The sequence below is a fragment of the Melozone crissalis genome, unplaced genomic scaffold (assembly GCF_028551555.1).
Source record: "Melozone crissalis strain CALT ecotype California unplaced genomic scaffold, PUWL_Pcris_2 ptg000023l_1, whole genome shotgun sequence".
Classification (NCBI taxonomy): domain Eukaryota; kingdom Metazoa; phylum Chordata; class Aves; order Passeriformes; family Passerellidae; genus Melozone; species Melozone crissalis.
The window spans coordinates 34,980,148-34,996,180 of NW_026535801.1; the positions used below are offsets into that span (position 1 = coordinate 34,980,148).

Consider the following 16,033-nt stretch of genomic DNA (forward strand, 5'->3'; position numbering starts at 1 on the left):
TTAACTTTATCAACAGTGTTCTAATTAGCTGAATTAGCTGAATAGAATCCTTTGGGAAAGGGGCTGAGGGAGTCACTTCTGCACTGGTGAAGTGGGAATGGCACAGATGGAGACAGCAACATCTTTTGCTCATATCTCTTCCTTGGTCTATTTATATATCTGTCCTTATAAAGGTTTCCTTCCTCCACCCTCAGCATCAGGGATAAGACAGAAATGGCAGGCTAAACCTCACAGAAATAGTTTGGAGTTCATCTTTACAACAGGTGTCTATGGATATCTAAGGAAAAACCACCCCAATTTTCACAGGAAGTGCTGCATAAAATAATCCTATCAAGTTTTATTACCATAGGATGTTTTGTTCAGGCCAAGTCATGAAGAAAAAGTTATTCACTGAAAGCTTGCCAAAGCCTGAACTTGATTTTTATTACATTTATGGTATTCCAAAAATAAGATAATCATCTATGATTGAGTAGCTAACCATGCTGTACCCACGCACACTTGTGGTGTGAAAATTACAGATGCATTCAGTCAAAACACTGTGGAAAAAATAGCATTTCTCTGTCTGAAAATTAGACAGTGATCTTCCATGTTATTTGAAGTTAAATACTGATAAAGTGCATATGATGGAGGGAGGAAAACAAGTTTTATGAAAATGAAACCATGTAATTATTATTGTAAAAATTAAATCTAAATGCTAGCCAATTTAGCTGACAAAAATCTGTTATTCTGAATACATGCAAAGTTGTAGATATGAAATTTTTAGCTGAGACAGTCAGCCTGTGAAATACAGAGACAAGTACTGGACTTTTTTTCCCACCCAAATGTGGTGAGGTCACAAAAAACCTGGATCCCATAATAAAGAAAGATATAAATTATTACATGACCATGAGTTTATGACTCAGAGTCAAAAAACTTCAGTTCTGAAGGTAAAACCTCCACAGCTCCTACTAACAACAGTAAGTATATAAATAATTTTACTTAACAGAATGCTTCAACTTTATCTCAAACTTTAACAGCATTAATTAATTTATTTAATCAGTGTCATCCTTTTCCCAATGCTCTTTGATGGAGGAGATGGTTGCTGACCCTGGGTTTCAAAGCAAGATGGTGTGATAGAGCAGCAGAGGTGCTACCTACTGATTCTCTCACTTGGCAAGAAAGATCAAAAATGCTCATGAAAATGTAAATAAGAATGTAAATAAGCAAGGGCAGTAATACCTGACACGAGCATCACAGTATTTTTTAGCATATTCATTCCAAGTTCCAAATCTTCTTGGAAACAGTGCCTCAATCTGCATGAAGAGCTGTATAAAAAATAAAACAGCAACAGTGAAAAATGTAAAATTGCCTGTGAATGGAAGACTAATCAGAAATAATCAATGCATGGTTCTTGTGCTAAGTTTACATTTGATATTTGCACAAAACCCACACAGCTTGGCCTGCATGCAAAAGAAGTTCCACAGGATACAGGAGGCTTCAGAGAGGACAGTTGTGGGAAGCCCTGAAAGAACAGAGCACTCAGAGCACTGTAACAGCACTGACAGCCTGCAAAGGTTCCCATTCAACAAGAAAACATGGATGAGATGAAGTTATCCCTTAAATACAGTTTTCATCATTTGTCAGGTACATGGGCTTCTGCAAAGCTTCAGTGCAGGTGTTGCATGAGTGGCTGCTTCCTAAAATACATGAAAAACCTACTCAATTCTTAAGTTTTACTTCAAAAAATGGGCAATATCAATGCAGACCAGAAATTCCACTTTTTTTTTTTTTTTCCTGCTGAATAGCAGGAGGCAAATACCAGTTTAGATGACCTTAAGCAGGAGGAATCCTTCTTTACAAGCTGTTACACTGTCAAAGCTCCCTGGCTTCTGAGATCATTTTCTATACATTTAAAGACTTTTATACAAAGATTCTGCTTGTGACATAAAACTGATTAAAGACATCTAATGCTTTTTATACTCTGCCTTGTAAGCCACTGAAGAACATCAGTATCACTAAAAAATATCTCAAATTGTTCTCCATTCAGTCATGAATTTTGATCCCATTGCCGTGGTCAAGGACAGGTTGTATGGAATTTCCTTTAAAGACCTTTAACAATGATACTGGTCTCAATATTCATGTACTATATAAAGGCAGAACACTTTCTAACTTCAGTTCTTCATCCAGGGCTGGTTGCAATGTCATTGCACAGGAAATTTTAGTAATTATCCACACCCACAAACGTAAATATTCATATTAAATTTTTAGGTAAGTACTCGTGATATACCAAGCTCTTTTCCATACCACAAATATCTTCCTCAAGTTATGAACTCTTTGAACAAATTAAATTCATAAAGTGTCTTTGCATAAGTTCTATTTACACAGTAAGGAATTCTGAAGTATAAAATATTATTTATATAACCCTTTTAAGTTCCCTGAATTCAAATCAGCTCTTATATTCATTTATGTACCTATATACCCATTTTTCTCTTACATTTGAGAAATAAAGGCAGCTGTCTTGGGTTCAGTACAAAACCCAAGAGGGTTTTTGTTGCCTCTCTGCTCCTTCCCATTTCCATAAGCTGAATTTCCTTCAAAGGAAAATTTGTCATTCTGGATGTGCAACAAGCACAGCCTGTATTTTTTCCATTGAAGTGAATTAGGAATATCCAACAGACCAGTGACACTAAGGGCTTTCTTTATCAGATGATGAAGTAGAAGATTCATTACAAGATCTTGCCCACCAAAGACTCCCCTACCCAGGAGAAACAAGCAGTTCTCTGCTCAGGCTCTTTAGTTTTTATTTCACCCAACAATCAGTCTGTTACATGCAAGATTAATTTCTTACAAGAAACACTGTCTTAATTCACCAGTGCCCAAGCTTGAAACAAGTTTGTAAATGAACTCAAACAAAATTGGTTTTGTTTCTTATACTTGTCCTTCCTGATGCAGCCAGTGCAACTTTTGATGTCCTAATGCCTGTAATTGAATATATTCAAGGAAACTACAAAACTGAACATTTAATACTGATACTATCATTAAAAAAACCAAACAAAACCAAACCTAAAACAAATACATGTCAAATACCTCTTCAGGTCTTCCTAGAGCAGGAGTTCCAGTAAGGAGAACAGCTCTGAGAGCTTTCTGAACAATTGGCAGTAAAATCTTGCTACGGGTGGCATTTCTGGATTTCATGTAGTGTGACTCATCAATCACAACCACCTTAAACTTCTGCCTGTACAAAGTGTCCACCAAGGTCTGTGCATCAGATGTTAACAGCCCATACCCCAGGATTGTTACTTTGCTCGTTGCTATTCCCCTGAAAGAAAAAAGCCACAAGTTTTTTTAGTAAATTTTTATTGTAGGACAATTCATATAGCAGAGAGATTATAAAAAACTAATCTCAGAAGGGATGTGTGTCTCCTTTTGGACTGATTGACATGTGGGCTGTCAGGCTAACAACAACAGCTTTTGGTGTTTAAAACATCTCACACTTCTCAACCACACACATTTCATAACCATTTTCAGAGGACACACATTGCATTTCAAAAGAATTTCATTTATCTGGATGCATTGCTTCACCCTGTGCTCTTTTCCAGGGACATCCCATTGGAAAAACCTACTTTGTGGACAAAAAGTTACACACAAGCCAAGATCTTAATTAGCACCCAAACAGCTGAAGTAAAAATGTCTCTGTGCAAGCTTTCTACTGCTCTGGGTACAGAGAGCCCCTCAGCAGCCTGAGAGGGTTAATCAGACTGTCCCTGAGGATTTGGGCACTGTGAAAGCACAGACTGGGCTGAATCTCAGCACCTGGAAAAACCATTCCTGTCAGAGCTGCTACCCAGCTTTTTTGCTCAAATAGAACAAGAGGAAAAAAAACATCTGGAAGCAGGGAGTCAACATGGCACAGGATGAAAAAATAGTATTTAATTGAAAATGAACTTTTTAGAACAAATTTCAAGATGTATACAGGTCCAAGGCATGAACTGATATTAAAATCACTAGAGAGCACTGTGGCCCTTCAGGAGCAGCACAGAACTCACAGCTGTTAGACACACAATCACCAGGATGGGGTCAGAGCTGGTCCACCCATCTGTCAGACACCACTGCCCTGCTGGCATCATTTCTGATTGCTCTTCAGTACAAGAGATCAAGAAACCAAACAAGCTGAAGTTTCCTTGAGGATTTAAGAGGAAGAAAGTAAATGCAGCCACACATTCCTGCTCCTGGATGTGGAAGGGCAGTGGTTTGAGCACTGGCACTGTGGACACTGCAGACTCTGGCTGTCACTGTACAGATAAATGGAGCAACCAGGAAAGCATGAATTTCCCTTACCCTTTCTGAAGGGGACATTAAAAAAAATTACAAATAAACTTATTTATTTTAGTGGAACCAAATTATGCAAGAAACTTCCATTTTCAAATTTGGCCAGAAATTACAAAGTGATGCCTAAGTTTATTTTAACCTGTTTTAATCAAGAAGTTAACACTCAAGCAGTAAACCTGGAAGTTTTGAAGAAAAGCAAAGTATTAAACTGAGAGAAATCAAAGTTTAACATATGGAAGCAGAATTTAACAAAATGCTAAACCAAATTTGGCAGCTGTGTTTTTGCATTTTCTTACAAATGCATGAAACGCTTTCTAATGTTAAAATATTAATTAGTTCAACAGCAACCTCACTTATAGCTAGGAAACCTCCTGGGAGTTAAATGAGCAGAAACCCAAGTTTTCATCTTTCCTTCTTTTTGAATATAAGTAAGTAATAATAGTTAAGGTCTATTCCTTTTAAAAAATCTTAAAAGGAACAGAATTTCATCTGCCATTTAATTTTCCCATCATTTTGCCTAGTCCACATTTCCCCTTTATGCATCCAGCACTAGAAGCACTGAGTGCCTTTCAGATAAATACCTTTTAAAAAAAAAGCTAATTTTAGTTTTTTAATTCCTATGATGAATTTAAATTTTGACTATCAGTAGGAATTACCCTTTGATGAAGCTTTCAAAATGCATTTTCAGTTGGATTTCTGTGGTTACCAGGAAGGTTGTAAGCAGCACATCTTGGCAGTCAAGTCACTCTCTGATATTCTCAGAAAAGATGAAGATCAGTCTCCCTCACACCAAAATTTTAGAACAACATCTAAATATTAGCATAAAATCAACCAAGTCATTTACAGTAAAGCAGACAAAAGCCACCCTTGCAATTCAGGGTAGTAGGAGAGTTATCGTAATAACAGCCAAGCCACAGCCTCTCTGATGAATTCATGCTGTTAAATCTAAAAATAGAAAGCGTAGGGCACGATGACCTTTTCAGTTATTTAGGGATTACTTACTTGAACTTACAAATTTCCTCAGAGTGCTAAATGGAATTCTAACAGTAATTACTTCCTTATTTTGTAATGTACACCAGAAGTTCTCCAAAAATGTTTTACAGAAGCTAATGAATTCATCAGAATTGAGCATAACTGTGTATGTTCAATTTGAGACACACTGAAGTAAGCTAATTTTCAGCAGACAAGCATTTGCTACTTTGCAAAAAGCAGATGCCTCAACTTCAAAGAAAATGAGTAACTACTATAACACAAGAACAGAAAACTGGGAGGAGTTGCTGATAGCCCAGGGGATGTTTCTGATAGCCCAGGGGATGTTTCTGATAGCCCAGAGGGTAGCCCTGCTTGAGCAGGGGGTGGTGAGCAAGCCTTTCTAGAGAAGAACAACAAACTACTCACCCAATATCAGTTTTGTTCTGAATGATGCTGATGTCATCTGGAGAGAGCTCTGGAATCCACTTCTCCATCTCATCCACCCAAGGGTATTTCAGAGAGGAAGGCACTACAATTAGGAGAGGCCATTCATGTTTATAGTAATATGAAATGGCAATTGCTTGAATGGTTTTTCCTAGCCCCATCTGGGAAAAGAAAAGAAAAGAACATTAAAACCAGAAGTCTCTGCTCAGAAAGCATATTCCATTCAGAAGAGCCCAAAAGATTTTGCAGACAGAACCAAATAAAGGAAACCCAGTCAAAGAGTTACTTATATAGCATGTATTCAATTATCACTTTGTTACCACAGATCATCTTTTATGAAACAAGATTTTCCTAGTTAAATGTATTAATACATGTATTATATCTGGTTATCTCATCAAAGTCAGAAGAAGCATTTCCATTAATCTCAGAAGATTTTCAGTTCAGAGTCTTAATAGGAGAGACTAAAAAAATCAAACACTTTAACTTGTGAAGCTACTAAAAACATTTTTAAAAGACTATGCAAAGGAAAGAAAACTACAGGATATAGTAGTATATAATAACTTCTTACAACAACAACAACTTTGTCCTCAGTTGCACAGGCAAGTGAGGAACACAGACCTGTGGGAAGAGCTCTGGGTTTGACCCAGTGAGTCAAAAAAGAGAAACTCCTGCTCTGATTCAGCAGGGCTGATGGTTTGTCCTTGGCCTGCACCACAGAAGAGACAGCCCAGAGAGTGAAAATTCAGATGGACACACATGGGGTGGATTCAAAAGATCTACATTTAACAGGAAAGTACATTCTTCCTATTGCCAAGGTGGGAATGCTCCCATCTGTGAATAATCATGGCAGCAGATGTCTGTAAGACTCAGAATTTAGGGTTTTGGTTAAAAAATATCACACACTTCCCCCTCCACAGCAAAATTTTATCAAAGAATGCAGCTATTTTCTCAGCTTGTTCACGTGGCAGGAGATAATTCCCAGCTCCTGTGAAACACCAAAGCAGAGATGAGCCTTAAAATGCTCTGGGCAGGTTTTCCATGCAGTCCAGTGGACATCTGAGTGGATTTGCTGCTATCTAGCTACTCACAGCAGTGAGACATAAAACAACTTACATCTCCAGTATTGAGTCTAAATGGTCTGACTTAATGATGTAATGAAGAGATTTCCCAAGTACAAAAGAAAACAATGATTTTTTCTACTATTACTAGAAAGAAAATAATAGGAAAGCTACAGTGATACTCAGTTTTCATTCAAAATTGCCAAGTTTTCATTAAAATCTTCCTGCAAGTTTTTCCCTTGTGTCACCAGCAGTTTTTAGGTTATCTGAAAATAACTCCAAGTGAAAAAAAAACCCAAGAAAATAAGATTAATTTTTAGTTTGCTGCCATGGCTGTGCCCTAACTCAGGCTGTGCAGGCCCTGGTGACAATCCAGGCACTGGGTTGAAATGAATATGGAATAAAAGCCAGGCTTTTATCATCAGCACACCCAGGGCTGGATGCAGATCCCACACAGCTGATCGGCAGCTAGGGAACAATGAGAGAGACTAGAAAAACTGGAAAAAATATTATGGTCTTGGGTTTTGATATAAACCATCTTTCTCCAGCATGGAAATGGATGACACACTGAAATTTTAGGGGAAAAATTTTGTCTGTCTCCACTCTGAGAAGAAATAGAAACATATTTGGATATCATCTTTCAAAAAATACTGGTTTATCTTACTTTAATCCTTACATAGTTACACAGCCCAGGGATATGTACACTAATTCTCTGACCTTGAGTTTTCCTCCATAATTTCTCTTTACATACAAGCTCACAGTACTGATATTTAATTTTACCAACATTTTCCTATTCAGAGATAGGACAAAAGGCACAGGATACACACCAGTGCACAATATTCCTCCAGTGCCACACCTACTGTCATTACAAAATATACAACTTTTATGTTGGAATAAATGTATCTTCCAGGACTTTCTATTGCTAACATAATTATGCACAGCTCATTTTCTAGTTCAAGGCTGGAAATAAACTGTTTTAATAAAAAAATAGTTACTGCTGATATTTTGATTTTTCCCAAGCTTCCCTTTTCTCTTCCCCTGAATACTTTTGTATTCTCCACAGCTCCCAGATATTTTGCATTCTATGCCAGGATAGTTTATCTCCAGATGTAATGAGATTTTTATAGCATGAGGAGATGCTTAAATCCCAATAATCCATCTCCCTCTCCCTCCTAGTGTGTCAAGAAAACCCAAATTAGAATTGTGAGACTACAGCAATTCTCTTTTTCAGAAAGGTTTTGTACTTTCTACAAATACTTCAAGAACATTATTACAAAAATATTTTATCTGGGGGAAGAAATGCTGGACTCAGATTTCCTTGATGAGGAATACAACATATATTTTTAAATGTATGGATACAATAAATTTTACTATTACTACTTGATGAGAGCACTTTAAAAAATTCCTCTTTGGAAACCATATCTGTTAAAAATCTTTTTGGGCCAGGAATGTCTAATAATGCACTAAAAATAGCTCACTATGCAATTATAAAGCACTTTAAAAAATCAACTGACTCAGTGTTTTTAAAATGTAACAGTACAGGAGATTTAACCTACAATTAAAAGTAACCTTTTAAGTTTTCTCAAGGATTCTTCTAAACTTATGTCAGGTTCCAATTTTTCCCTCACTTAGGTATTTTCAGGATATCTGCTGACTATCACACAAATTAGGATTCTTTCATTACCAGCCTTTCTGCCCACACCTCTCAAACAAAAAAAGTCACATCTGCACCAAGTGCATTAACACCAGAAAAGACAGTGTTAGAGGAACAGGAACATCACTCACCTCATCAGCAATCATACACCTAAAGAGGAAACAAAAAAGGGGAGGAAAAGCAGAAATTAATACAAAATATAATACATAAACCAATACTTACAAATTGTTTACTATAAATTAAAATTCTGGATTTACAGAACCAATGAAAGGAAAAAAAGGCGACTTCATTCCTCCAGATATCACCTACAAAAAGTGAATTTGGTATGAACTGAAAATAAGTCTAACAATTCTTCTAAATATGTTTATTCAGTTTGCTGGCATTACTGCAGAACTTGCAATTGCAAAACTGAATTTCTGCCTAGGTCCAGGGATAGATGAATTGTAATCATAAGAGACACTTCCAAGGCAAGAAGGGTATCTTCAATTTTCTTTTGTCTTTCAGAAACAGCAACACTTCTGTGCTTCATGATTAAGGATTATTTGTATTTTAGATTGATTTCAAAAATGTGCTTTCCTGAGCTGTCACATTTGTTTTGAAATAGAAGCAGACACTCTCTCTCCCCCACCAATTGTACCAGCTACAGTATTAGAAAATGAATTTGATTTTTTGCCCATTTTGGAGTCACTTGGCAAAGCCACTCTGTGTAAAGACAATGACAACTCTGAGTCTCCAGTCATAAATAGTAAATTCTGTTCAGCATATTTACATTTTGTAAACATTAAATGCCATTTTTTACATGAATTTCTTAAAGGTACTTTAACCATTCTGGGATTCTATATGTATCCTTTGCATTGTGTAACTCAAATATAGCACTCCTTCCAGGAAAAAATGGCAAAGATCTTCCAGGTCTTAGTGTCTTTAACAAAATTTAACACAACAAGATAAAAACATTCTGTATTTTGATCCAGAAAAATCTTTCCAAGTAATACAGAACTGCTTTTTTAGTGGTAGCTACTCTGGAGTTAGTGGAGCTGGCCAAAAAAAGATAAAATATTTGATATTTTCAGAAACACAGTATAATGCTGTTTGCTCACTGCCTGCCAGTATAAATTCCTGTGGCTACTAACTTCTGCATTTCATTCAACTGAGGTAAAAAATTGATTTAAATTATACAACTTCATTTTTGTAAGCAACAAACTATCTATTTGCAATTGCTTTGCAACTTCCCCTCCCCAGCTGTTAGGGATGGACCAAAGAAAACACAGAAAGAAAATAAAACAAAACAAAGCCCCAAGCCTGCACAGATTTACAAAGGAATAAAAAGGCAGGAAGACAATAATTTTTAGTGGCAACTCATGATTGTGAGACCTCAATGTCTGTGATTTGCAGCTGGGCAAAGACATTTATTTGCAGACAACTAACACACAATTCTAATTTAAAAATAATGTCAGTTTTTGCTCAAAGACTTTTTTTCCCCATTCAATACTCATTGTTAATTGCTTGAACTGAAGTTTACAAAACAAGTCTTTCTTTTTTGCAGATTCTTTGAGGCCAACTGCTTCCAGTACATTAATCATGTTTTTAAAAAACAGTTTGAGGCCTGAAATCAATTGGAATGCACAATAACCTACTGTTGCAGTAGAACTCCTTACACAAATGCAGCAAATGAGTGAGGCTACAACAAACAGCTACAGAGCACAGACAGCTCAAGATAAACCACAGACCTCCTTCAACAATAAAGATAATTTATTGTAGGAATATCAGAGCTGAAGTACAAATATAGCAATAACCAAGCTGCATCTGGTAGCAAGAAAATGTGGTAAAGAGGACAGGAATAAAAGTACTCCTTGCCAACTTCTGCTGCAAATACAGTATTTCTCGGCAAATCAATTTAAATTTTAGTAGAATTGCATAAATAGTGAAATGTTAATTACTCCAGTTCAGACAAACAGAAAAAGTGAGAATAGGTAGGATCCTGTTGCACTACTCTTTGGCACAGGTGAACTATTTGGATGCTCCTTCTTCCCTTCAGGATAACAAGCAAAAATGAAGTAATTCAGAGTGATCTACAAATGGCTCTGACAATTAGAAACTGAATAGCAAATAAAAAACTACCCACTTTAAAGGCATGTCAACCACAGGAACATGTTTTCCATAAAGCTAGATTCCTTCATCAGAGTGACATGTAGCCACCTAAACACTGATGACTTTATCTGATGACAAATAAGAAATGGTTCTGCTTTCCTTTTTGCACTCATTTTCAGGCTATACTCATAAAATCTTTGCAGAGTATCTCCTGTTTTCAATGTCTATTAACTTCCACTGATTATGTCCTTAAGTTAAATTTCTTATGTAGCAGCAACAAAGTTGATGACTTTCAAATATTTATAGAAACTCATCAATTTGTTGCTGGTAAATGAAGGAAAGTACAAAGTAGCTGCCATCATAATAATAACAATAATAATTTACCCATAATAACTCTGCAAACAGAGGTTACATTAAGTGATCAACAGAGTTTTATCTTCCTCATTTCTGCAGCACCAATAGAAACAGAGCCACAGAAACACCCCTATGCTTAAAGCTGGGGATCTCTGGTGATATGTTTACTTTGAGAAGTACTCACTCTCTTCTCCTGCCCAATGATGAAATTGCTTTGTCATAAGTAGTTGGGATTTTCTTCCTGTACTTGCAATCCAGCCAATTTTCAGCATTTCAAATTTGACCAGACACATCATAGCTTGAGATCAATCAAGTGCACTAAATTGGTTTTAAAGCTCCAGTTAGAGTTATCTGAATGTGTAAAGTCCCCTGTGATTACACAGTTAGTGACATGAATCACTGCTTGGATCCACACTGCTCAGACTCAAACTCCTGAAGTGCTACAGTTTTTAAATTGCTAATTTATGCCAACTAATTAACATTATTGACACTCACACTTGACAAAGTTTTAACATGGCACACAAGATTGAGTTTGTGATACAGGTAGGAGTTAATGGAAGTGGAAATGGAGGATATTCCATTTATTTTATGACATAATGCATTTTAAAGCATTCATCTGTGTAGCTTTCATAGTTTTAATACAAGAATTCTAAAGATGTCTGCCTAATGTAGTTACAAAACATAAGAAGTCCAAATTATTTTCATTGGATTCTGGGGCAATGAAAAACACCTTATAGAGGAGAGGAAATCATGAAATGTCTCCAGTTTATAATCACAACAATTAGATTTGAAGTGTAAAGAACTTTCCTATCTCTATAGCCCACATCACACAGAACTTCCAAGATACCTAATAGTTAGTTTTAGCACCAAGCTGCTAAAAAGCAATACTTTACATAATCTTAAAAATATGCAGCCTCTATTTAAAACAAACTTCAGTATGTTCTACATTACTGCAGTCAGACAAGCTGCGAACATGGACATAAAGGTTCCATGCTGTCAAAAGCAGAAGAAACAGATCTTCAGCTACGTTGAAGGGACAAATATGTATTTTTGTTTCACATATTTTGACTGCAAGAAGACAGACTTCTTGTTCTCTGAAGTTCAATTAGTCATTTCCTCTCAACTGGTAGTTACCCAATCTGAGCTTCATCATTCATGTCCCATCTGTTCATATGACACCTTAATAATAGCTCTATCCAAGAATATAAATCAGAGCTATGATACATAGATTCATATCCTGTTAGAAGCTCAGCCCACATGGTCAAAAGTTTCAGAAAAGCATGGAAAAAAGGAATTTGAGATGTCTCAGTTGCACTTGCTCTCAGCAGCAAAGTCCAACCATGCAAAAAGCACCAGTCAATGGCAAATTCCTTCAGATTCTTTTGCATTTAATCTTTAAATGTTTCCCTTCTTCAGAGTGAATCCTGTGGTTTGTGTTTGAATCTCTGTCCATTCATCAAGGAAATCTATTTTTTCCTAGCAGAAAGCAGCAGAATCTCATTGGGATGCACTGCACATGCTGCTACAACCTTGCTGCTATTCATAACCCTTGTGCAGTGTAGGGTCAGCAATGGCCTCCAGACACAGCAGGATCTTTCACAAATAGAAGGGAAACATCATTTGGGCCTCCACCAGACTGTAACAGCCCCAGCATTTTGAGGTGTATTAGCCTGAAAATAAAAGTACATTTTTCTTCTATCAAGCAAACACAAAGAGCTTTGAGTGAGGATGTACCTGGTGAGTGAACATGCCTGCAGAGAATGAGGTCTCTGTGCTGGTGCACCTAAGGTGCACACAGGCCCAAAACCTTACTGCTGTTCACCAAAGAGAACAAATGCAAGCACCTGAGGCCGCACACAAACCCCAGCTTTCTTCTGCATGGAGAGAATCCATAACTGAAGGGACCACCCAAAGCTGGATGAGTCAGAACCCCAGAACCAGACCTTCAGCACTATCACCTTCAGCACTATGGTTGGTACTTGATACCTTGTAAAGGTACCAAGCACCAGGCAAAGGTGCATTTATACATTCTAACTACAGCAAACCTTGGAGGGAAACCTGCAACAAGCAAAAAAACAGGTGAAGGAGCTAAGAAAGAAAGCCAAAACTCCTGACAGAACCCTCCGAAAGCTCTATCAGGAAAGCTCTGCTTCTAAAAGGACAGAAAAAATAATTTTTCAAACCTCAAAAAACACAGAAAGAGTTCCTGGTTGTGTTGATGTCAAGAAGATTGGAATCAGCTTCGCAAAGCAGAAGGACAAGCAGATCTTTCAAATTTTATGCAGATGAGTTCATTGGAGAAACAGAAGGAAACTGAGGCCAAGCTCATGTGGCATATGCCATAGAGACATACAAAAATAGTCTGCATCAGAAGGTTAATGCTCACACAGTTTTATAAAATGAGTTTCAGGGAAGAACAAACATTTAAATGAAAATCATTTCTATTTCTGGGTTCCATTTGGGTCACCCCTTTTGAAATGTCAGCACTATTAACCATGCAAACAATACAGCTAAAGTTTCTTCTATTAGTTATGGCTACTGCAGTAAGGTATTTTTGTAAAGAGAAAGAATCTCATTTTGAACTTTGCTCTTGGAGGAATATTGATTAACAACACACTGGAATTAAGGTCTCTACAACCAAGGATCCTACCAAGTCAAAAGCCTGGTGTTAGAGCTTTCTTGTAAATATAGAAACATTTAGATAATATCTTCTCTAGAAAGTTGTGCTTCATTACCTGGTAGACTAAAAACTAAAGGGGTACAGCAATCCAATACATCTGTTCCTTGCTTGTAAGGATAATTTAGCTTCTTGATTGATTTTCAGCAGCTATTTATCCAGGAAAAACCACTAAGAACTGCAGGTAGCTTCTGCAGAACAAACTCCTTCCTTTTTAAATGCATTTTCCAAGGCAAACAGTGAAAGCTGTAGCACTTCATTTTTTAAAACACTGAAAAATTTTGTTACTACTCAAGCAAATTAAAGCTGTTTTTTGTTAATGCAGGTTTTGGAACATGTTGTACAGAGGAAGCTTGAGTCTTTCTTTCACTGGTGTGGGTGTCCTGATATTCTTGGGATTCTCACCTACTCATGTGAGTCAGTTTTATATAACACTACAACATATAATTTACCTCCTACTCACAAGCCAACACTTCAGCACTAACATCTCAACCAAGGGTTATTTAAGGAATCTGAACTTAGAACATTTTTATATAAAACTGCGCAAGCAACCATTACATTTGTGTGTCAGTAATCACAGCACGCAGTCCTAAAACTGGAACAAAAGAGCTGACTCCCTTGCAACAATAATCAAGGGTGTTGCAGCAAAAATAATGCTCCAGAAGATGTAAGATAAATCTTCCCCTTGCTCCTGAACTACACTAGGTATTTAAAAAAGCCCTAAGTGATAAAACCCCAACCTTTGATTTAACAGAAGATGCACTAAATTGCCACATCTGCATTGGTAATGATTCTGAAAAGGAGCGTAGAGGAGAATCATTGCGCTGTCTTATGCTTTTCTCCAACACCCCACATGTAACTGAAAAACCCACCTGAAATGTTTTATTAGTATTTGAAAGCTCTCAGGCCACGTGTTCTGGTATTTTAGCTTTGGCAAGGATGTGTGGAATAACACATAACAAAGTGGTCAAGCTGAAGGTGAAGCCCAGGCACTTCAATAGGCTTTTAGAACGTATTAATGGAAATGTTAGGTTAGAAAAACTTCCAGCCAAGACGACACCCAACAGTGACAGTGAAAACTCCCCATCTATTCAGTCACTGGCTTCAGAGACAAATGAGTTCAGCAGCTGACTCAATGCAGGAAAACAGAGTAACTTCAATTATTTTCAGCTCCTGATAATCGAGGCTGCAAATGTTAACCTTGCTGTTAACTGGCATGACTGAAATACCTGTGAGCAGCAGCAGAAGCTTCCTTAGTGTGCAGTCTACTGGCTTTCAATGAAATGGGGATATTTATCACTACTTTCCCTATAAACTCTGCATTCCCTGGTCAGCTGGGACACTTTTCCCTTGTGCCTGGGTTCCTCCTCTCCTTCCAACTTGCATTAAGTCAGTCAGAATGTGACTCATTTAAGACCTTATTTCTATTCACTCTCATTAAAGTGACTTGTCTCACACTCAGAACTGCTCCTTCCCCTTTGTGCTCTCCTGGTGCTGTGGTTAAACACCAACTTCTCTTCATGGATTCCCACACTGCAGACCTTCCCTGCACACAGCTAACATCAGTTCATTTCCCCTTTCCCCTCCCTCTATCACTGCTGACAACTACTACCCACACTTGTGATCTTTATCTCACTTGGTTCTCCTCTTCCATTCTAACAAATTGTGCCCTGCATTTCTAAAATCTGCATTTTCTTCTCTATTCCTGCTGCTACAAGTCCACCTTTAAACCCAGGTAAATTCTTTTATTTCTACCACTGGGGTTTTTTTTCTGTTCTTAAGTCTTCTTTTTCTCTTTTTCACCCCACATAGCTCCTCTCCTGAATTATATCCTAGATTCATTTACTGACAATGCATTTTTTGTTCTATTTGAATTTCTTCCCAGTTCCTCCAGCATCACTTCCAAACAAGCTTCCCTGGCTATGAAAGCTGTGCAGAATTTGGCTCAGTCTCTCATTCATACTTCCTGCATCTGAACCTCATTCTGTGAGCTAGCATCTTCATTTATTCATCCCTCTCTTCCTTGGCACTCCTCAAATGTGAGATGTACTCTGAATCATTACAAACCAACGTCTTGAAAAAAATGAAATCTTTCTTCAGCCCTCAGAGCTGAAATGTATTAACTGTTTGATCCTCTCCATGTTCACTAAATAGCAATCCCCTTCTTGTTCCCCAGAGATTACCTCTGTGCTTTGTTCTCTAAGACTGGAGATAACTACCTCACCTGTTATAATGCAGGTTTAAGGACCCACATTTATCAGAAAATTGCAATAATTTAATACATCTGAGTTGCTGAATATATTGGAATTAAAGATGATTCCTTTCTTACTCTAGCAAGGGACTTATGCCTTGTTTCAAAGAGCTCTTTCAGGCTATCTAACTACAAACCACTGAGACTAGAGACAGAATTAAAAAAAAAGTTACAATTATTTTTCTTCCAATCTGATCTCTGATCTCAAGCTCTACAAATAATGGAGA

The 16,033-nt window shown here is 37.2% G+C and overlaps 1 protein-coding gene across 1 annotated transcript in view; it reads right to left on the reverse strand.

Moving 5' to 3' along the window:
- Positions 1–16,033, reverse strand: part of ZRANB3 (zinc finger RANBP2-type containing 3) — a 39,573-nt gene that overhangs the window by 13,990 nt on the left and 9,550 nt on the right. Inside the window, exons 3-6 of the mRNA XM_054278172.1 lie at positions 8,568–8,586; positions 5,707–5,885; positions 3,067–3,298; positions 1,219–1,304 (exon numbers count right to left, since the gene is read on the reverse strand). Of these exons, the coding sequence (XP_054134147.1) occupies positions 1,219–1,304; positions 3,067–3,298; positions 5,707–5,885; positions 8,568–8,586 (516 nt within the window). The remainder of the gene's footprint in view (positions 1–1,218; positions 1,305–3,066; positions 3,299–5,706; positions 5,886–8,567; positions 8,587–16,033) is intronic.